At 47.6% G+C, this 22449-nt stretch overlaps 1 protein-coding gene across 2 annotated transcripts in view; it reads left to right on the forward strand.

The window, feature by feature from the left end:
* Positions 1-22449, forward strand: part of RAPGEF5 (Rap guanine nucleotide exchange factor 5) — a 267845-nt gene that overhangs the window by 215521 nt on the left and 29875 nt on the right. For both annotated transcript variants that reach the window (XM_066584672.1, XM_066584673.1), the window contains 6 exons: positions 2496-2574; positions 7689-7833; positions 12184-12281; positions 13253-13283; positions 18816-18894; positions 19865-20014. In XM_066584672.1, coding sequence (XP_066440769.1) covers positions 2496-2574; positions 7689-7833; positions 12184-12281; positions 13253-13283; positions 18816-18894; positions 19865-20014 — 582 coding nt within the window. The remainder of the gene's footprint in view (positions 1-2495; positions 2575-7688; positions 7834-12183; positions 12282-13252; positions 13284-18815; positions 18895-19864; positions 20015-22449) is intronic.

Here is a 22449-nt window from a genome sequence, read left to right on the forward strand (position 1 = left end):
TACTCGCCGGTACAGCCTGGTATCGTTATTATGTTTGGCATGTATAGCGACCATATTTGCATTTTTTGCAGAATATCTTTTATGGAAAAGCGTAGTTAATGAGAGATCATGCGTGACGCCTGCGTGTGTGACGGGGGCCGTGTGTGACGAGGGCCGTGTGTGACGAGGGCCGTGTGTGACGAGGGCCGTGTGTGACGGGGGCCGTGTGTGACGGGGGCCGTGTGTGACGGGGGCCGTGTGTGACGGGGGCCGTGTGTGACGTGGCCGTGTGTGACGTGGCCGTGTGTGACGGGGGCCGCGTGTGACGAGGGCCGCACGTGACGGGGCCCGCGCGTGACGGGGGCCGCGCGTGACGGGGGCCGCGCGTGACGGGGGCCGCGCGTGACGGGGGCCGCGCGTGACGGGGCCGCGTGTGACGAGGCCGTGTGTACGCTCGGGGACAGTATACCCCGGGGAGCTTTTCCTGCCATAAATGTCAAATCTGCTGAAAAACAAAGTGCGAACATGCAGATGCCGTGTTTTTGAAGAACGTATTGTGACCGGCATCTACTAACTGATTGTAATGTTTACATGGTTATCCCGAATGTCAGCGCTGCGTCGTTAGCGGTGCTCAGCCTCGTGCGAAGACTGACAGCAGAAAATGAAAGCCATGATTGGGGCTGCAGGCGGTGTCGGGCAGCAGGAGGTCTCTTGTAGCTTCCAGCCGCCTTCTTGCTTACACGGTGAAGCGCTTGTGTCTTTCCTCCGCCGGAGAGGCAGCCAGCAGGATCGTGCCGCTTTGCATTTCAACACAAGTCAGAGTTTTGTCCTTTCATGAGGCCGACGTTCTACCACAGAGCAAAGGGACTTGGTTATGACGCATAGACGTACGCCAAACCGATTATACACTTCCCCATTCATGTCATGTGCGCAGCAAGGGTCAGGAGGAGTAAAGTTTACCTTAGGGAGATCACCTAGAAGGTGGGAGGAGGCTTATAAGGCTATGCATGCTCCTCTGGGAAATGTATGCAAATGAGAATATAGAAAAATGCCTCTACAGCGCCACCTAATAGAAGGCAGCATTCCTACAAGTTAAAGGGGTTTTCCAGGGATTCCGGGGTTCGTTGCTTGGGACCCCGACCGATCAGCTGAGCAATCGCATGCTGTCAGTGCCGCAAATACACAGAGATCGGAGCAGAAACCTCCGCGACTATCTCTGTGTAGTGGCCGGCGCTTGTAACTGCAGGCACAGCTCTCATTGAAATCAATGGCAGCCGTGTCTGCAGTTACAAGCGCCAGCCACTATCCGGAGGTCGGCGCCAAGGTTTCAACTCTCCGATCTCTGTGTTTGGAGTGAGAGTCTCCACACTGACCTCCCATGTAGTGGCCGGCGCCTGTAACTGCAGGCATGTTTCTTATTGATTTCATTGAGAGCTGTGCCTGCAGTTACAAGCGCCGGCCACTACACAGAGGTCGGCGCGGAGGCTTCTGCTCCGACCTCTGTGTATTTGTGGCGCTATCAGCATGCCCCCCCCTTCAGCTTATCCTGATAGGTTATCAATAGTGTTTCCCTAGAAAACTCCTTTAATGTCTGACCTTTTAACAAGCCTCGTAACAACAACTGGGAATATAGGCCGAAGCCGGCGTCTTCTCCAGAAGGACAGAGAACCGTGTACCGACAGACTGTTTTGGAGTTTTTGCCCCTCATCAATGTACAATAAGTTGATAGGTGAGAGTTGTCGGACGGGGTGTAGATGTGGAGACTTATAATAATCTTTACCCCTCCCGACCTACATCATAGACTTCTCACCCGGCCCGCAAGCTACATACTGTACATTGATGAGGGGAAACAACCTAGAAACAGTCTCTCTGTACACGGTCAGACATGGACTCACATGCATGAGGTGGCGCTACAGAGTTCCATGTGCGTGTACCAAATACGGCACCCTTCTATGTCTGCTATCTTACTGTTGATGCAGGCTCAGATCTCATCTGCATTCAGGGGTTTCCATCAACGTTTCCCATCTTTTAAAGGCCTTATCCCTACCACCAGCGATGCTGAACCCCAACTGACACCATTGAAGTCAACGGGCTCCTTCTGTGACTTTGGAGTCTTCAGAAGAAGGCTCCATCCCAGCGCCTTGGGGTTTAACGCTCGTGTTTACCAGATGATCCATGTTAAATATTTGCTCGCTCATCTCCCGCTCTTCCATTTGTATTGGTATATATTGTATATATTATGTTCTATTCTCAGCTATCAGGATCTAGTTGTTGACGATGGGTAATAAAATAGGCTTGTGTGCTAATTAATGGTTTTATTGCACTGAGCAGACACCTAGCACCGCCAGAATCAGGGGATCGCTGCTGAATAATGCAATGTCTTCCTCATTATGAAATCTCTGGGCATCGCAGGAAGTTCCCCGTGGGCATGTTCATGAATACTGTTGCAGTGACAATGCCAATCCTTGGAGACGCACTCCCTCACCTTGTGGTTTCATGTTTGTGTTTTTCTACAGATACCCTCCTGGATGACTTCCTTCTCACGTACATCGTCTTCATGACAACAGACGACTTGTGCCAAGCGCTCCTCAGACAATATCCTTAATTAACCGGAACAGTCATGCCCCTGATTCCAAAGAATGAGAAGCAGATGCCTAATATTACGGGCAAATGGCAGCTGGTAAATTGCTGCGAAAGGGTACAACTGACACATTAGTCTGTTCTGTGGTGGCTCAAGATTAGGAGAGGATGAAGCACCATTGATGAATAGGAAGGGATATCTATAATCCGAGACACAAAGCGGCTCGGTGTCATTTCCCTCAAGGTTACTGCCTAGCACAATATGGCAGAGCGTAATGTGCCAAGATGCATCTAAATCAGTGCCGTCCCATCATCTGCCCATAATACTGGCACCATTGTTGGTCTAGATGGTTCTAGTATTATCCGCTCTGTATTTAGAACAATAACTACTTAATACATGTGATTAGCAGAATGGGAATAACCGCTTATCTCCTAACCGTCACTACAATAACCTGTAAGGATCTAGAATGTTCTTCTGAGGGAAGGTGAAGATTATCCCACTGTGCCCACCATGCCCAAAAATCCTGTCTTAGGATATGGAGTTGGGTTATCCTGGCCGACTTCATTCCTAAATAGTTTCATGACACAACCTCGCCTAAAGTGAAGGGTTCTCGATTCAAACCTCCCACATTTATCAGAACAGAAAGTGTAAATGGTAGGAAAATGAAACTACAGGAAATGTAAGAGCGGCTCAAACACAATTGGCACACCAATAGACCTCCATTGGTAGCGCCAACCATTTCCAGTCTATACTTAATTTCTTTCCGCATTCTCTCCAACATGCCCACTGTGGCAGGGGCGATCGTATCACGGATGCGGGCTCACAAATCTCAAAGATCGTTCATTGTAGTCATGAAATAGGCAAAGCAGTAGGATCTGGTGAACGGAGCGGCCACCAAATTGGTCCACCATGTCCAATCCAGCAATCTGCAAAGGTGGTGTTGAGGGAACTCCGAACATACATACTCCCATTGTGGGGGAGGCCATCTTGCTGGGTGATGTTCAGTTGCAGATCGGCTTCTTGGGGATACGGGAACTGTTCCAACATGTCATGGTGTATGGGGAGCGTTCCTGTATCAACCCTTGATCTTGTCCTTTGTTGCATAGCCCAAAACTGTATTTTGGTGGGATCTCCCACGTGTTCTCTGTAGACATGGAGATTTTCGGTTCCCCATTATCCCAATTACTTGTATCCTATCCTGATAGATAAAATGTGGTCGAGAACCTCCAAATGAGACGAAATTCATGAGACGAAAGGCCTCATTTATTAGAACTATCTAGCAATAAATCTGTCTTGTTGTCCGTAACAACCAATCACAGTGCAGCTTCTGCTTTCTTCTACTGCTGAGATGAAATGAAAGCTGCGCTGTGATTGGTTGCTCGGGGCGTCAAAGACCATTTTACTATTAACCCGGTCTGATAAATGAGGCCCATTATTCTTTCCTCCGAGGCGGAGTATTACATCCATCTCCCCTCATCATTTTATCATATGGATTGACATAAATGTGGGAGGTGTGACCAGAACACCCCATACAGCTCTACCGCATCCTGTGTGCCAATCGCATGCATACAGTGGGTGGAGAGAAGGGCAGAACCCACAAGGCCAGCAGCCCGTTCTAATGTACTTAGTAACTGGCGACAAGTATTCAGAAGCCATATTACCTATAACAGTTGTGAAGTGCATTTTACAAATTCCCTACATGAAAGGTGTTTGTGCCTGTGAGCTGGTTATGGGTATACTTCTCACGGCCATTACCTACTTATCCTGTCCTCTGTTTTTCACGTTAGCCGGATCACTTTTCCAAGATGGCCGCCACATCCTTATTGACATACAGCTTGATACTACATTTTGCACTTTCTTCCGGTGTCCGTCCTCACTCAGCGCTGCCCTGCTATTGGTCAGCAATCCGGTCCTGAGAGATTAAGAGAAAATAGCTGTCCCTGGTTGTACTTACTGAGCATGCCTGACCTGTAGAGCTGGAATGTCTCCAGGACGTATCCAGGGGCAACCAGGAAATAAACACTTCTGAAGTGCCAGGAGACGCTGATGGTTTATAGAACGACGGGCACAAAATCCAAAACAGAACCACACTGCAAACTTTAGGAATGTTTGATTAGCATTCATTGGCAGCAACTTCACTTACCCGGAATACACCTTTAAGGTAATCGTATTCTTTTTTCAGACTGAAAGCATATTTTAGGAATACTTGACAGAGATGGGAGCACATACCAGGACGGGCATCAAGTGTACGAGCTCTGGCATTCCATGCGTGTGATTTACCATACCTTGGTGGTAAGCAGAGGCGAGGGGGTGAGCGCCGCAGTAAACCCACGCCTCTCCTTTATGACAGCTCTCTGATTAATTGTTTTCTGTCTCTGCTTCAGGGCTTTTAATGCATTCCAGCTCTTCACCCACGTGCCATGTTCATGTACCGACTTCTGAAAGGTGCGGAGCTCCAGGGTACAATATACAGCTAATCCACGCCATAGACATATAACTTACATCAAACATGAGGTGGCAGACAATCCGGAGAGAACATGTTACCCCGAGATATGGGTTTTAGGTGCAGTTTTTCAATGCCGCCAATTCAGACTTGTCTGCTCAAGCATTGTCATGTTCTAGAGCAACCGCCAAAAATACCTTGCGCGCCATTAATCTGCTACACGTGAGTGAAGGGTCCGGGATCCTCCTGAAGGCACAACTACATAAACTACATACAGGACATGTTTTATACCGTAGATGTGGGAGAGAAATGGGGATGACTCAGGTCGGCATTAAAAGTGGACTTAGAATGATATGGTGGACTTGGAGCTGTTTGGGATCCTTGTCCTGTCAGAAGGCTCAATGACATCCGAGCCTCAGGTACCTCGCAGAGGGCGGATGTCTTCTTCTAGGGTTTCCTGACACTTGATTGAATCAAATCTTAAGCTCCACAGCGTCTGCTTCATTCTTCCTTCTCCAGACAGATCTCTGACACAGAGGCCCGAAAAGTTCCAGTTCTCTTTCATCGTTCCACAGGGCAGAATCCCAAAACTTCAGAGGCTCATGAAAATATTGGAGTCAACTTATCTTGTGCCTTTAGTTCAGCAGTGGTGTGCCTCTGTGGATTCGGGCATCAAGACCGTCAGCGTTTAGTCTGCACCTCACTGTACAAATGGAAACCTCAGTGATTCCGCCACCAAATCCTGCTGCAGACGGTCTGCAGTCACTTGAGGGTTTTGGTCACCTGCCTGCTCAGGCGGCACTCGGTGATGGCTTCCCCTTTTGCCTTGTCCAGGTAGTGACGCCAGTATTCCTTTAGCTTTGAACTTGCACACTGCTTCCAGCTGTATCCCTAGGCACATTCCGTGCATTTACTATCTTTTTATATCCTTTCCCTTGTTTGTACAAGGCAATGATCTTTTCTGCTTATTGTTTGGGCCACTCTTTTCACTTAGCCATATTTCTAACACGCAGTCAAAATTCGCAGTCAACAAAGCCCTTGTCAGTCCAGGTATTTGATATATTTTTTCTCAAGCACACCTGATGCAACTAATGAAGTCCTTTATTAGTTGTGTCAGGTGTGATTGAGACAACACCTGATTTGCAAATGTGTGCACTTATAAGGTTCAGTCTTCGGGGGTGACTAATCCTGACTGAAGTAGTTCTTAAAAGTGGCATTTGTTGTTGAATTTGGAGGAACCACTTGTTATATTTTGACGCTATTACATGAGCGCCATTAACGTGTGTGTAATAGGAGTAAATGTGCGGCTGCACCTGTCAATATGGCAATTGTTGGGAAAATGCGAACGCTAGCAACAGCCAGTAGCGCTCAGTTGTGCTGAGCCTCACATAATGTTCTTTTTTTTATTGTATTTTTTTTTTTTTGCAAACATCTGAAAGTTTGTACATTTGACAAAAAACCTAAATTGCAATGGAGGGTAAATAATTTTCATTTCAACTGTATCCCATAGACATACATACCATAGCCATATGTAGCCTACACATACGTCCTGTAAACCTATATAACATATATCACTTATAATTTTGATTCATTTTTGTTTTCCAATTTGTAAAATTTGGAGTTCCTATTATTTTGAGCAAGTTGTCCAGACAAAAAGGAAAATCTGACAGAGTAATCTGGTTTATGGATAAGACCGCATGTACATTGACAGATGGTCGCTTAAACAACCGTTTGAGTGACAGTTTTGAGCGATCATCTTTGCATAGTCTATAGTAGCTAAGTAGCTACTTAAGAGCTATGCAGGCAGAGCGGGACACCACCACTATCACTCCGCGAACAATACAGCTGTTCTGCATAAGCAAACAGCTGTATTGTTCTCCACGATTACAGCTTACGTCCTCCTGTGAACTACCAGCGGGACATGAGCTGAAAGAATCTTATCAGCGCTACCAACTGTGATAACAGCCTGTGCCGCTGATAAGAGTTCATTGCTCAATACAAGAAAACTAGAATTGAACGATGAACGACTCATGCACGAAAACTGCACGATGTCCGAGCATTTCGACGCAACGGTTATCGCTCAAAAACGTCTTTAAGCGAATTTCGAGCGAGAATCGTTGTGTCTAAATGGGCCTTTAGATTTGGAGTTGAATTCATTGTGCAGAAATTCATCCAGCGCCCTTTTTTAGAAGCTTGGAAAATGGCAAGAACTTTGAGTCCGGGTTAGATTCGCCTTGTGTCTTCTAGAAATACACACACCTCATAGGTTGCCGGACTCCATCTTTGGCAATATCTAATTAAGATGCTACATCGCGTTTCTGCCAGGTGAAAGATGTTGCAATAGTTTAAGCTCATTGCATTTAGGTGCAGATTTTACTGCACATTGTGGTATGGAGTTCACTGATGGGGTCACGGCCGACAGAAGTGCTGAGTCTAATTTGTGTTATTGGCCTTAGATAATTTAGCCTGGATGTGTTCAAGTAGGAAGCAATTTGCAGGATAGCGACGCTTCGCCTGGTTTCTGGTGACAAACCTCCCTGGCAACAGAAGAGATTGATGCGCAGCGGCGGAGGAGAGTCACTTGATTAGCTCTGGATTTTCAGGACGGCATTCTCCTCGGCTCTGTAATTGGTTGCTGTGTTAAAACACCGAATGTTTTCTTGTTGTTCCTTGACCTGAAATTACCTATTGTGCCAAGAAATACGACGGCAAGGCAGACAGCCCAGAGGCCCTGTGTACAAAGCGGAAGGTCCTGCTTCTTGCATCCCAGTGGACTGCTTTATACAAAGACTGGCTACATGACGATGAGCATTCCAAGTTATTCCTGAAGGTGAGCCACCAATGTACAATGCATTCTCCAGGCCTCGGTGACGGTTAAAGCTTCTATTCAGCACAGACACAAATACACACAGGAGACAGTGCAGGCGTATTTCCTAATGAGTGGCCGTTTTTGTAGCTTATGAGTACACTTTAAGGGCCCGGGCACACTAGGAATGCTATAAATCTAAACCGAGCCACCCAAAAATTCAAATTTTATGTACAGGAAAACTTATATCGGTAGCAAAGTCCCCAAACCCTCCTTCATGATAGTCATTAAAGTGGCTCAGATAGTGACCCAAAAACAGCATAATACTAGCACTAATATAAATGATGGAGACTAGACAGTCGGATGGACCCCATGACGTTTTAGCTGTGCCCCCAAAGGGAGACAGCATGCTAAGTAAGGGTGGCTTTACCACAGATAACTATTGGCTGAATAGTCGCTCGAAAAAGTGAATGGAAGCAGCAGTTGTTCCGTGCAAACCCCGCTGCCAATGTGTCATGAGCCATGATTCACTCAATTGTCTTTTTGTCTCACCTAAAAAATAGTTACTGGTTGATCAGAAGTTACCGGCTGTAAAGTCACAGTAGTTTGTGTTTAACTTGGAAACAAATTTGCCTGGAGATTCTCTCCTCTCTACCTGTCTCCTCTCGTCTCTTCTCTTTCCTCTCTTCTCTTCCCTCTCTCCTCTCCTCTCTTGTCTTCCCTCTCTCCTCTCTTGTCTTTCCTCTTCTCTCTTGTCTTCCCTCTCTCCTCTCTTGTCTTCCCTCTCTCCTCTCTTCTCTTCTCTTCCCTCTCTCCTCTCTTCTCTTTCCTCTCTCCTCTCCTCTCTTCTCTTCTCTTCCCTCTCTCCTCTCCTCTCTTCTCTTCCCTCTCTCCTCTCCTCTCTTCTCTTCCCTCTCTCCTCTCCTCTCTTCTCTTCCCCCTCTCCTCTCTTCTCTTCCCTCTCTCCTCTCCTCTTTTCTCTTCCCTCTCTCCTCTCCTCTCTTCTCTTCCCTCTCTCCTCTCCTCTCTTCTCTTCCCCCTCTCCTCTCTTCTCTTCCCTCTCTCCTCTCCTCTCTTCTCTTCCCTCTCTCCTCTCCTCTCTTCTCTTCCCTCTCTCCTCTCCTCTCTTCTCTTCCCTCTCTCCTCTCCTCTCTTCTCTTCCCTCTCTTCCCCCTCTCCTCTCTTCTCTTCCCCCTCTCCTCTCTTCCCTCTCTCCTCTCTTCTCTTCCCTCTCTCCTCTCCTCTCTTCCCTCTCTCCTCTTCCCCCTCTCCTCTCTTCTCTTCCCTCTCTCCTCTCTTCTCTTCCCCCTCTCTTCTCTTCCCCCTCTCTTCTCTTCCCCCTCTCCTCTCCTCTCTTCTCTTCCCCCTCTCCTCTCCTCTCTTCTCTCTCTCCTCTCTTCTCTTCCCCCTCTCCTCTCTTCTCTTCCCTCTCTCCTCTCCTCTCTTCTCTTCCCTCTCTCCTCTCCTCTCTTCTCTTCCCCCTCTCCTCTCTTCTCTTCCCTCTCTCCTCTCTTCTCTTCCCCCTCTCCTCTCTTCTCTTCCCTCTCTCCTCTCCTCTCTTCTCTTCCCTCTCTCCTCTCTTCTCTTCCCCCTCTCCTCTCTTCTCTTCCCTCTCTCCTCTCCTCTCTTCTCTTCACCCTCTCCTCTCTTCTCTTCCCTCTCTCCTCTCCTCTCTTCTCTTCCCCCTCTCCTCTCTTCTCTTCCCTCTCTCCTCTCCTCTCTTCTCTTCCCTCTCTCCTCTCCTCTCTTCTCTTCCCCCTCTCCTCTCTTCTCTTCCCCCTCTCCTCTCTTCTCTTCCCTCTCTCCTCTCTTCTCTTCCCCCTCTCCTCTCTTCTCTTCCCTCTCTCCTCTCCTCTCTTCTCTTCCCCCTCTCCTCTCCTCTCTTCTCTTCCCCCTCTCCTCTCTTCTCTTCTCTTCCCTCTCTCCTCTCCTCTCTTCTCTTCCCCCTCTCCTCTCTTCTCTTCCCTCTCTCCTCTCCTCTCTTCTCTTCCCTCTCTCCTCTCCTCTCTTCTCTTCCCTCTCTCCTCTCTTCTCTTCCCCCTCTCCTCTCCTCTCTTCTCTTCCCCCTCTCCTCTCCTCTCTTCTCTTCCCTCTCTCCTCTCCTCTCTTCTCTTCCCCCTCTCCTCTCTTCTCTTCCCTCTCTCCTCTCCTCTCTTCTCTTCCCTCTCTCCTCTCTTCCCTCTCCTCTCTTCCCTCTCTCCTCTCTTCTCTTCCCTCTCTCCTCTCCTCTCTTCTCTTCCCTCTCTCCTCTCCTCTCTTCTCTTCCCTCTCTCCTCTCCTCTCTTCTCTTCCCTCTCTCCTCTCCTCTCTTCTCTTCCCTCTCTCCTCTCCTCTCTTCTCTTCCCTCTCTCCTCTCCTCTCTTCTCTTCCCTCTCTCCTCTCCTCTCTTCTCTTCCCTCTCTCCTCTCTTCTCTTCCCTCTCTCCTCTCTTCTCTTCCCTCTCTCCTCTCTTCTCTTCCCTCTCTCCTCTCTTCTCTTCCCTCTCTCCTCTCTTCACTTCCCTCTCTCTTCCCTCTCTCCTCTCCTCTCTTCTCTTCCCTCTCTCCTCTCTTCTCTTCCCTCTCTCCTCTCCTCTCTTCTCTTCCCTCTCTCCTCTCTTCTCTTCTCTTCCCCCTCTCCTCTCTTCTCTTCCCTCTCTACCCCCTCAGTAGTTGTTCCATAAGAGAAGGAAGAGAAGAGAGGAGAGGAGGCGAGAGGGAAGAGAAGAGAGGAGGAGTCCTCTCTTCTCTTCTCTCTCTTCCTTCTCTTATCTCTCCTCTCTTCTCTTCCCTCTCCTCTCTTCTCTTCCCTCTCCTCTCTTCTCTTCCCTCTCCTCTCTTCTCTTCCCTCTCCTCTCTTCTCTTCCCTCTCTTCCTTCTCTTATCTCTCCTCTCTTCTCTCCATTCTTTTATGGAATAACTACTGAAAGCACATCCACAGTTGTTTGAACGCTGTCACCTTGCTTTAATGACTGTTTCAGACTACTTTTGGGACAATAGTTGTCCAGTGTAAAACCAACCCTAAAAGGATTCTGTCATGAGGGTCATGCTGCCCGAACCAGGGATGCCATGACCCCAGGCCAGGGACTCCTGTTTTCCCCATGGGTGTTCTATTCTGAAACACTGCAACATTTTAGAATACATAGGCTTTGAAGTTTGACTCCGAGCTGAGCTGTGAGTCACGGGGTGGCTGGGCCGTCCTCTCTGCCCTCTGTATGAAGACGGACAGATCTCTCTCTACATAAATGAGGGAAGCGATCTGTCACTGCATGGTGAGGGCGGTGCGGCCCGACCTGTGACTCGGAGTCAAAATTCAAAGTGTATTCTGAAACAACAGCGCTAGTTTTCAAAATAAATGAAAGTGTAAACGGGAACCCTGAACGCGGTCCGTGCTGCCGGAGCTCAGACAGCGGGGGGCTGATGATGATCCAGTGTAACCCTTTCAGCACATGGCCAGATTACAGCTCTGTTTGTGAGCCGTACATTTCATGCCAAAGATGGGATTGGATGCAATCCTTGGACTTTGGCCTCTTTCACACGGCTACAGCGATATTGCTGCATTTTCTTGTGACGATATCGCGACTTTATAGTGCTGTTCTGCCAGAATTTTAGGGGGGCTTGAAAATAAGCCCCAGCTGCCTTTAAAACACAAAACAAACAATACATTACCTAACAGGTGCTGTCAGCGCGGGGGCAGTTCAAGCGGGTAGCGCGGTATTAGCGGGGGCAGTTCAAGCGGGGAGCGCGATATTAGAGGGAGCAATACAAGCGGGAAGCGCAGTATTAGCGGGAGCAGTACAAATAGGGAGCATGGTATTAGCTAGGGCAGTACAAGGCGGCAGCGCGGTATTAGCAGGGTCAGCACAATCGGGGAGTGCTTTATTAGTGGGGGCAGTACAAGCGGGAAGTGCGGTATTAGCTGGGGCAGTCCAAGCGGGGAGCACGGTATTAGCGGGGGCAGTACAAGCGGGGAGTACAGTATTAGCGGGGGCAGTACTAGTAGGGAGCGCGGTATTAGCGGTGGCAGTACTAGTAGGGAGCGCGGTATTAGCGGGGGCAGTACAAGCGGAGAGCGCAGTATTAGCAGGGGAAGTACCAGCAGGAGCGCGGTATTAGCGGGGGCAATACAAGTGGGGAGCCCGGTATTAGCGGGGGCAATACAAGCAGGGAGCGCGGTATTAGCGGGGGCAGTACAAGCGGGGAGCCAGGTATTAGCGGGGGCAGTACAAGCAGGGAGCGCGGTATTAGCGGGGGCAGACATGGCATGTTTTCTCTGCCGGGATCACAGACTCTTGTTGTTTCATCACTATTATTTCAGCACTGCATTCCGCTCTCTGATATCACCCGCCGCCCGGGAATGCAGACCACAATGAATGTTTTCACGTATGTTTTGCAGACTCTCTATCGCTACGTGCTGGATGATGTTTATGAATATCCCATCTTAGAGAAGGAATTAAAAGAATTCCAGAAGGTGTTGCGGATCCATCGTCGTCAGTAAGTGGAAAATCCAACGAGGTTCCAGTAATATCTAAAGATTATCTGTCATTTCAAGGTCGGGAGTTCAGTGGATATCGGATGGGGAACAGGGATCAGCGCAGGAATACATTACCCGCTCGCTCATTTGGGGAATAGAATCCATTATCTCTGTCTGTATAATAGAGGCAGGCGTTCTGCTGGAGTAAACTGGGTTCGGGGGGATTTGGCCGCTGTAAGAATATCTCCTATATGTATACATACAGCGGCTTATCGGAATAGTGGGAACACTTGGATGTGGTGTTGTGGTGTTGTTGTACGACACGGGATACAAGATGGAGTTACAAAAGTGGAAAACCTTTATTCTAACTAATGAGCTGTACTGGAATATAGTTGTACAGTCTGGAGCACAAGTAAGCTGTTGGGAATGAATCCTAACTGCGTCTAAGCAGCATTACGGTATCCGAAATAATGACCAATCATATGGTGCACTTGGTATAGAATACGTACAGCGCAAGCTTCACACCGCTACGGTACATCAATCCATGCTTCAGTATGGAATAGTATAACAAAGCTGGGACTAATGACGCTCCATCCGTTTTGCGGACTTTTATGGTAATATGGTCCAAATAATGTTTTCCCAAAGTCCCCCGGCTCGGTATAGTAAGCGGTCCCAGCCAAGTAACAGAGTACCAACCACTTGTATCCAGTCATCAGCAGACCAACGCTTGTGCTCGTGGCAACATTGTAGTCGCTTGTGTAACCGGTGGTGTGTGAATTGCTGTTTGTGGTGTGTTTTCTGTAATGGTGGAGACACATGTGGTCCACATGTGTTATTACTGCATCACCAAGAATATTATCAGTCCGAGGCGTTTCCATTATTTTGGTAAATCCCTGTAAGTCGAATCTATTAAGTTTGCCGCCTCTTTGGGCACCTTTATATGATTGCGGCGCAGTATAGACTCTGACTACTGTTGTTCTTCCATTTGCAGCACTGTGGATGAATACTCACCACATAGAAAGGTATTGCATGTTTTATGTACTTCTTAATATATTTTGATTATCATCTGTCAATTAATTGCTAGAGATGTGGATACAAGTCTTCTATACCGAACAAGTATGATATGTAAAGTGTACCCGAGTTTTCAGCGAGTTTCTAAACTCCACCAGGTTCTCCTCATCCTCATTTGCTGCTTTGATCCCTGTTTCATTTCTGTAAATTCTGATTTTCAGGGGGTCAGCGTCTCCATTTTTCTGTTGTTCTGCCTTTTGAAATCCACTTTCATGCTGGGGGCATGTAGCAAGTCCAGTGTTCTGCTAGTAGTTCACTGTCTGGACTTCCTTGCCCTTATTTCCCATGCTGCATTGCACTGTCTCTGATCCAATCAGCAGGGAGGCAGCATGTGATTGCTTACCTTTCTGATTTGCCAGGACAATCAGGCAATTAGAGACATTCTGGCCAAATGGTTAGTAATCCACTATAATGAGTGTGTAATGTGTGTGCACACACTGTAACAGCAGGAGAGGCAGACGCTGAGGAGACGCTTATCACAGTGACTGCTGATCTGTCAGCCTGCAGCCTCTGAGTGAGGGCTAATGCCCACGGAAGGATTTCTGCCACGCTATCCCACAGCTATTAGGTTCTGTTGAACATAATAGCTTTCTGCTTTTCAATATTCACGCTGCAGAATTCTACAGCGGAATTCCGCAGTGGGAAAGAAACCGCGGCATATTCTAATTGCTATGGAAAACACACTGACGACTTGTGTTGTAGTCAATGTGAGCACAGCGGAAGTATCGCGTGATTCCGCGTCACCGACTGCCACGTCATCGCCCACCGCCGGTGAGTATGGGGTCTTGGGGGGTGGGGGGTGGGGGAAGGCTGTGTCGGACTCCGCTGTGATATTCCGCTGTCTGAGCCTGTGAAAATAGGTCCTCCTTCTGTTCCCATGGAAACGTCCCTTGTTGCTACAGAAGCTCTGTACCTAATGACCGAGTGGATCGCAAACAAGCTGGAAGGGAGACCCCTAGTGGCAGCTACTTTGAATGTGATTTATAGTGGTAAAGCAACAACATTTTTAATGCAAGTATATTCCAGAAATGATGAGACTCACACAAGCTGCGGTAATAGATGGGCATGTGCTGTCTGAAAAGTTAGTGCCCCTTTAATAACCTGTACTGTAATAGGCAGAAAAGAGTGTTTTCATGAGGCCAAGTCATTGGATTATGTGTCGTAGGACCATATTAAAAAAAAAAGTCTGTATTCCATACCAAGTACACAGCTGTGCATATGACAGAGCAATGAAACGCGTTAGGAAATGTGCTACCACGTACTTCCTCCGAGATTAGCAGCAGAATCTGCTGGCAAGGAAGCTTTTAATGAGCAGCCTTTCTGCAGGGTGGATACAAGTTAGAGGGCGGACACTCCGCCGCTGAATGTTGCCAAAAGGTTCTAGGAAGTTGTAACAATGGCAGGAGAAAGAATCCAACTCACTGGACACGTCACGACTTGCTGCTGTCCAGGTCGACGTCCGCCTTTACTCAGGTCAGGAAAGGTTGACCCACCATTGTGTTTCTGATGTTCCATGATGTCACTTCTACCATACTCTGTGTGCGAAGATTACTTCCATCAAGAGGTTAGAGGTATCCATGGACATTATCAAATGCAGGAAACCTCATCTGCTGTACTGGAGTACTTCAGATTATTAAGACGCTGGAACCCGTTGCCCCCTGACCTCCATAAACTAAATGATAGTGCTCCTATGGCAGGTTCCGTGGAGTCCAGGATGTGTGTACTATACTTATCGGGCTTCCTATTCCTGTGCCGTGGAAGTTGGCGCCCAGACAGCGCAGCGGCCTCCTCTCTGCAGGCTGTGTACACGCACTCCCATTGATCTCTTTGGGAGTGCGTGTGCTCAGCCTGCAGATTTGAGTCCACTCGGTAACTTCCATGGGTGACAGCATGAGAATGGGGAGCCCAGGAAGTATAGAAAATACATTCCCAAACTCCACAGAACCTGCCCTACGGGCACCGTAAACTAAGTAATGGTGGTGACACAGAAGTGCCAATAAGTCTGAATTGCTCTTGTTTTTGAGCTCTGAGTTCAGCTGGCACACGTCTGGCGTGCCCATGGAGTATTGTTCATTAAAGGTTTGCCCAAAATGTACTTATAGCGTACGTATAAATTTGTATGCTTTTACCTCATCTGTATTGTAAAGTGCATGGCCAGCCTTAGCTGCGTGCGACCTGCGCGGTCACAAAGGGTGCTATTCACCAGCATGCGGGGATGGCACCAGGTGGATGTAGGCTAGGGTGATGGTGCCCCTTAAATCATCTGGCTGGGTGGACCTAACGTATGGAAGCATCTTGTAGAGCTACATGAATCATCCTTAGCTCTGCTACTGTTTTTATGTTATGTGCTTAGTGCTGATACCATATATATGTACTGAGCTTGGTTCTGATGCTGTATGTATGTTATGCGCCTGGTTCTCCAGCTGTATTTATGTACTGAGCTTGCTTCTGGTGCTGTATCTATGTACTGAGCTTGGTTCTCCAGCTGTATTTATGTACTGAGCTTGCTTCTGGTGCTGTATCTATGTACTGAGCTTGGTTCTCCAGCTGTATTTATGTACTGAGCTTGCTTCTGGTGCTGTATGTATGTTATGCGCTTGGTTCTCCAGCTGTATTTATGTACTGAGCTTGCTTCTGGTGCTGTATCTATGTACTGAGCTTGGTTCTCCAGCTGTATTTATGTACTGAGCTTGCTTCTGGTGCTGTATCTATGTACTGAGCTTGGTTCTCCAGCTGTATTTATGTACTGAGCTTGCTTCTGGTGCTGTATGTATGTTATGCGCTTGGTTCTCCAGCTGTATTTATGTACTGAGCTTGCTTCTGGTGCTGTATCTATGTACTGAGCTTGGTTCTCCAGCTGTATTTATGTACTGAGCTTGCTTCTGGTGCTGTATGTATGTTATGCGCTTGGTTCTCCAGCTGTATTTATGTACTGAGCTTGCTACTGATGCTGTATGTATGTTATGCGCTTGGTTCTCCAGCTGTATTTATGTACTGAGCTTGCTTCTGGTGCTGTATCTATGTACTGAGCTTGGTTCTCCAACTGTATTTATGTACTGAGCTTGCTTCTGGTGCTATATGTATGTTATGCGCTTGGTTCTCCAGCTGTATTTATGTACTGAGCTTGCTACTGATGCTGTATGTATGTTATGCGCTTGGTTCTCCAGCTGTATTTATGTACTGAGCTTGCTACTGATGCTGTATGTATGTTATGCGCTTGGTTCTCCAGCTGTATTTATGTACTGAGTGAGCTTGCTTCTGATGCTGTATGTATGTTATGCGCTTGGTTCTCCAGCTGTATTAATGTACTGAGCTTGCTTCTGGTGCTGTATGTATGTTATGCGCTTGGTTCTCCAGCTGTATTTATGTACTGAGCTTGCTTCTGGTGCTGTATCTATGTACTGAGCTTGGTTCTCCAGCTGTATTTATGTACGAAGCTTGCTTCTGGTGCTGTATGTATGTTATGCGCTTGGTTCTCCAGCTGTATTTATGTACTGAGCTTGCTTCTGGTGCTGTATGTATGTTATGCGCTTGGTTCTCCAGCTGTATTTATGTACTGAGCTTGCTTCTGATGCTGTATGTATGTTATGCGCTTGGTTCTCCAGCTGTATTTATGTACTGAGTGAGCTTGCTACTGATGCTGTATGTATGTTATGCGCTTGGTTCTCCAGCTGTATTTATGTACTGAGCTTGCTTCTGGTGCTGTATGTATGTTATGCGCTTGGTTCTCCAGCTGTATTTATGTACTGAGCTTGCTTCTGATGCTGTATGTATGTTATGCGCTTGGTTCTCCAGCTGTATTTATGTACTGAGTGAGCTTGCTACTGATGCTGTATGTATGTTATGCGCTTGGTTCTCCAGCTGTATTTATGTACTGAATGAGCTTGCTTCTGATGCTGTATGTATGTTATGCGCTTGGTTCTCCAGCTGTATTAATGTACTGAGCTTGCTTCTGGTGCTGTATGTATGTTATGCGCTTGGTTCTCCAGCTGTATTTATGTACTGAGCTTGCTTCTGGTGCTGTATCTATGTACTGAGCTTGGTTCTCCTGCTGTATTTATGTACGAAGCTTGCTTCTGGTGCTGTATGTATGTTATGCGCTTGGTTCTCCAGCTGTATTTATGTACTGAGCTTGGTTCTCCAGCTGTATTTATGTACTGAGCTTGGTTCTCCAGCTGTATTTATGTACTGAGCTTGCTTCTGGTGCTGTATCTATGTACTGAGCTTGGTTCTCCAGCTGTATTTATTTACTGAGCTTGGTTCTGGTGCTGTATGTATGTTATGCGCTTGGTTCTCCAGCTGTATTTATGTACTGAGCTTGGTTCTGATGCTGTATGTATGTTATGTGCTTGGTTCTCCAGCTGTATTAATGTACCGAGCTTGCTTCTGGTGCTGTATGTATGTTATGCGCTTGGTTCTCCAGCTGTATTTATGTACCGAGCTTGGTTCTCCAGCTGTATTTATGTACTGAGCTTGCTTCTGGTGCTGTATCTGTGTACTGAGCTTGGTTCTCCAGCTGTATTTATTTACTGAACTGGGTTCTGGTGCTGTATGTATGTTATGCGCTTGGTTCTCCAGCTGTATTTAGTACTGAGCTTGCTTCTGGTGCTGTATCTATGTACTGAGCTTGGTTCTCCAGCTATATTTATTTACTGAGCTTGCTTCTGGTGCTGTATCTATGTACTGAGCTTGGTTCTCCAGCTGTATTTATGTACTGAGCTTGCTTCTGGTACTGTATGTATTCACCTTGCTATTTCGGTGAGAAGCGCACAGCAGAGACTTCAGCCTGGGTTAATGGCGGACATTCTGCACAGTCTAGATCAGTGTTCCCCACCTCCAGTCCTCAGCGCCCCCAACAGGTCATGTTGTCAGGATTTCCTCAGTGTTGCACAGGTGATGTAATTATTGTCGGTCCTCGGACATTACCACAGGTGTTCTTACCATAGGATATCCTGAAGACATGACCTGTGGGGGTCCCTGAGGACCGGAGTTTGGGAGGCACTGGTCTAGACACACAGTTGTGTTTTCCTGGGACGTACGTCTGGTGGACCCAGCAGTGTGATGTGACCCTGGCTTACCATGCTGGATGGTTGTCAGGAGATGATCAGATTATGGAGTAAAGCGCTTCTTATGAGTAGATGGCTGATGTTACATTTGAAGCACCAGACACAATAGTGTTCCATGGTGTCTATGCCATAAACTGGTCGCACAGCAGTTACGGGGTTACATGTCCTCTTCATGATCTGGGATCTTCTACTGTATAGTGGGGACATCTTGATGAAGCGTGAGATCCTCTCCATTCTCGCTCGCTCGTCTTCCGGACGTCCCTTTCCTACGCTGTGTGGCTGTGTGAAGCGCTGGATATCGTATAGTTAGGTGCTAGCTGGATGGGAGTTTTCCTGGCTTTATTGTTGCAGGGCTCACTGGGAACCTGACACAATAAGCGCGTTGACGGGTGTGTTGTTCCCCTCTTGTCTCCACAGAACAGAGCGCTCTTCCACCAATTCAGTCTGAAGGAGAACTGGCTGCAGCACAGAGGAAATGTCAATGAAATAGAGGAAAGTGAGTATGAGCCGCCGACGGCTGGCCGGAGCGATAACCCTCGCGCTTTACATGTTACAGCTATGATGCCACATTGCCGAAGATCACCGTGTGCCTGCGGGCATCTGTATGTGCAGCGGCGGCACTGCTTCATGTGATTAATGACTCCATCGCATTCATGTAATCCAGAGTGGCATGTGTGAAACGCATAAAAATCCCACAGAGAACCGCCGCTCCGTGCAAGAATATACGAGGCTGGGGATCAGTGCGCATGCTTGTTAGCCGATACCCATGTATCACTGAGAAGCACATTGGTTATTCCGTTTACCCAATACATATATATGTGTGTGTGTGGGGAGAGGGACATATAGGCTCATATTCATACATACATAAATTCATACACACACATATATATATATCACATGCATTCACACACACCTAGATACACACAAACACGTACATATATTTTGCCCAAATTTTGCAAACCGGCTAAACCGAACTTTAGAAAGGTTCACTCATGACTGCGGTAATTCAGGGTTTGCGTGCGCTCCAGTGCTGAGGGTTGTAAGCGATACTTTCAGTAGAAGTCCTGAGATATTATTTGCCCTAATGGCAGATTTGTAGTGGCTTTCTATACTGAGCCAACATCCTCTCTCTGCAAGGATCTAAGCGGCCAGTATGGGGGACGTATACAATGGGCATTATGCGGAGTTCTCTTGTTATTGTTACTATATGCTTCATTATTTAGTCTCAGTCTCTGACTTATTGCTTTAATACCGTTAGATTGATACATTGTATCTCTGCATGTTGTCCCTCTGTTCAGTGTACGGCTCCAGAACCGACCGCCGGACTCCGGGACCGCTGCTGTCTGGCTCGCTCGCCTCTCGCTCTCCCTTACCATACATAGCAGGGCGCACAAGCCTGACAGCAGCAGAGTTTTATGGAGTTCTCCCTGGAATGCTCACCGTCTCTCCCTGCCTTTTTTGTGCAGTTTTCTGCCGCGTTTACATAACCGATCACTCCTACGTCAGCATCAGGACGAAGATTTCCAGCTGTGTCCAAGATATCTTGAAGATCGTGGCTGAGCGGATACAACATCCAGAAGAGGATCTGGCTTTGGTCACTGTCACGTTTTCAGGGGGTAATTCCATTTCCATGCTTATTGCACAATTACCGAGGTCTTTGAAGAACAGTGATTGGCAGTATGTAGCGCAGGTATTCATCCTCCCCTGGGGGCGCGAGCTCAGCTGTGTGACCGCACTTAATGCGACGCTTTTCTAGCAGAGTTCTGTTTCCATAGCGACTGCTTAATTTCCCCGCTCATGATAAACGCTTTGCCTCCTGGGCCGAAGACTTTTTCTCCATGCTTGTAAATATTTTCACAATTTTTTTTGCAGTTTCTGCAATCTGAAACATAAAAAGTATAAAATGTAACGCTCCGGCGCTTGTTGTTCCGAAGACATTCATCACGACCTTTTTTTCTGATGTTGTAGAGCATTTTCCCGTAAAGTGGTTTTCCAGGGCTATTTTTACTGATGCCCTATTCTCAGAATAGCTGTTCACAAGCGGCAAAATACACGGGGCACAGAGTGGGCACAGATTGCGTCAACCCCAGTGGCCGGCACTGGTAATTGCAGGCACAGCCGTCAGTGACTTTATTCGGACCCCAGCCTGCAGCCACCTGCACCCCTAGACTTCAAAGGAGGAGAACAACTTATACCAAATGCTGCTAACCGTACCATCCAGGCCTTACAACAGGAGACAGGGGATGATTTGAGGCTAATGCAGAGGGATAGAGCTGTGATTTCAGTGTCGGCACATACTGAACACAGCAAGATAAGTAATGGGCGTTACAGTAGGTGGTCATCATTGCCCCATGTACATAGTTTAGTACAAGGAACTGAAGGGCTTGTGGAACCATTACTTGGCACATTCTTTATATATACTAACACACGGTCTCTCTTTACTGACTCTCAGAATCTATACATATGTATTATATACTGGATTACAGCTCCGGAGGCGGCACATTGACCTTCAGTCAGAGGTCTAGTAGAAAGATCAATATGTCATCTCTTGGTGGCACCTCACATAATTGTCAGCGAAAGGTTCTCTAGAACCATCTACTAGATATTGCCAGCTTGGGTACAGCCAACTTCCCGTATAACAGCCAGCAAACTGAATGCCAGGCCCCGTATGTCTATTATGCTGGAGACACTCAATACATGTGTGCAAAATTTCCAAAAAAGCTTCTTCTGCGGCTGCAGACCGATCGTTAGGCCCTCAGAATGTGTTGTCATTGATTCTGTCACTTGTTATTAAAGGGATATTCTGGGATCGTCAATAGTTGGCCAGCGGGGGTCCGCCACTTGGGAAATCAATGGGACCTATGTCTTCTATTTCACTTCTGGCTCCGACACCAAGGAAGACAGAGCTGTCAACATCTCAACATCTGCCTTGGCTGCAGTGAGTGTAGGGGCTTAGATCAGCTGATCACCGGGGGTCCCAAACAGCAACCCACCGCCAATCAACCTGTCCTAAGTTATCAATGGTACAAGGGATGAAAGTCCTGGAATACCCTATCAAGTGTGTTAATATCCGAACACTGCAGCCTTGAATCATATATCCCAACCCTTCCACCTCAATTCCAATAGCGCAACCCTGCTGCCCCAATGTGTATAATCCCGCCACGGCCGCCTCAGTGCTAACGCCCCGCCACGGCCGCCTCAGTGCTAACGCCCCGCTACGGCCGCTTCAGCGCTAGTTTGCTCTTTCACTTTAAGGGTATGTTTTTTTTCCGTAAAATCCAATGCAGATCTTACAGCACAGACCCCACCATTAAAAGCTGCGGCAGAAATCTATGTATATGTTGACCCGCATACACACAGAGCTTTAATGGGCAGATCTGCTTGCAAAATCCATGACAAGAATGGAAGTCAGATTTTAAATTTGTGGCGCAGCTTGCCATTGAAGGTAATAGGACACGGAACTGGTGTGGATTCCCCATCAAATCCTCTGCAAAATTCCACCATGTGAACAGAAGCTAAGCCCTGGTTCACACCACAGTCGTGTCCTGGTTCCCTAGGATGGAGTCTAAAATGTTCTTTTATGTTCTCGTCCGCTCCTCGTCCTCCGCCGCCTCCTGTGTACTTTTTAGCTCAAACAGAACATGTTATTAGTGCCGTTTTATCCAGGATTCCTGATTACTGAAGATTCCAGGGAAATATAGGATTATAGAAAGAGCGCCCATAATAACACTTCTACATAAAATATCCCACTATCCCTTTTACCAGCAGCGCTTACTAGTTTGTGACCCTTCATCCTCTCCTCCATCTTCTCCTCCGTCCCCTCCGCCGTCCTCTCCTCGGCCCTCTCCTCCCTCCTCTCCTCCCTCCTCTCTTCCGTCCCCTCCTCCCTCCTCTCCTCCGTCCCCTCCTCCCTCCTCTCCTCCGTCCCCTCTCCTCGGCCCTCTGCTCCGTCTTCTGCTCTCTCCTCTGCTCTCTCCTCTGCTCCCTCCTCTGCTCCCTCCTCTGCTCCCTCCTCTGCTCCGTCCTCTGCTCCCTCCTCTGCTCTGTCCTC

The sequence above is a fragment of the Eleutherodactylus coqui genome, chromosome 12 (genome assembly GCF_035609145.1).
Source record: "Eleutherodactylus coqui strain aEleCoq1 chromosome 12, aEleCoq1.hap1, whole genome shotgun sequence".
In the NCBI taxonomy this organism is placed as follows: Eukaryota; Metazoa; Chordata; class Amphibia; order Anura; family Eleutherodactylidae; genus Eleutherodactylus; species Eleutherodactylus coqui.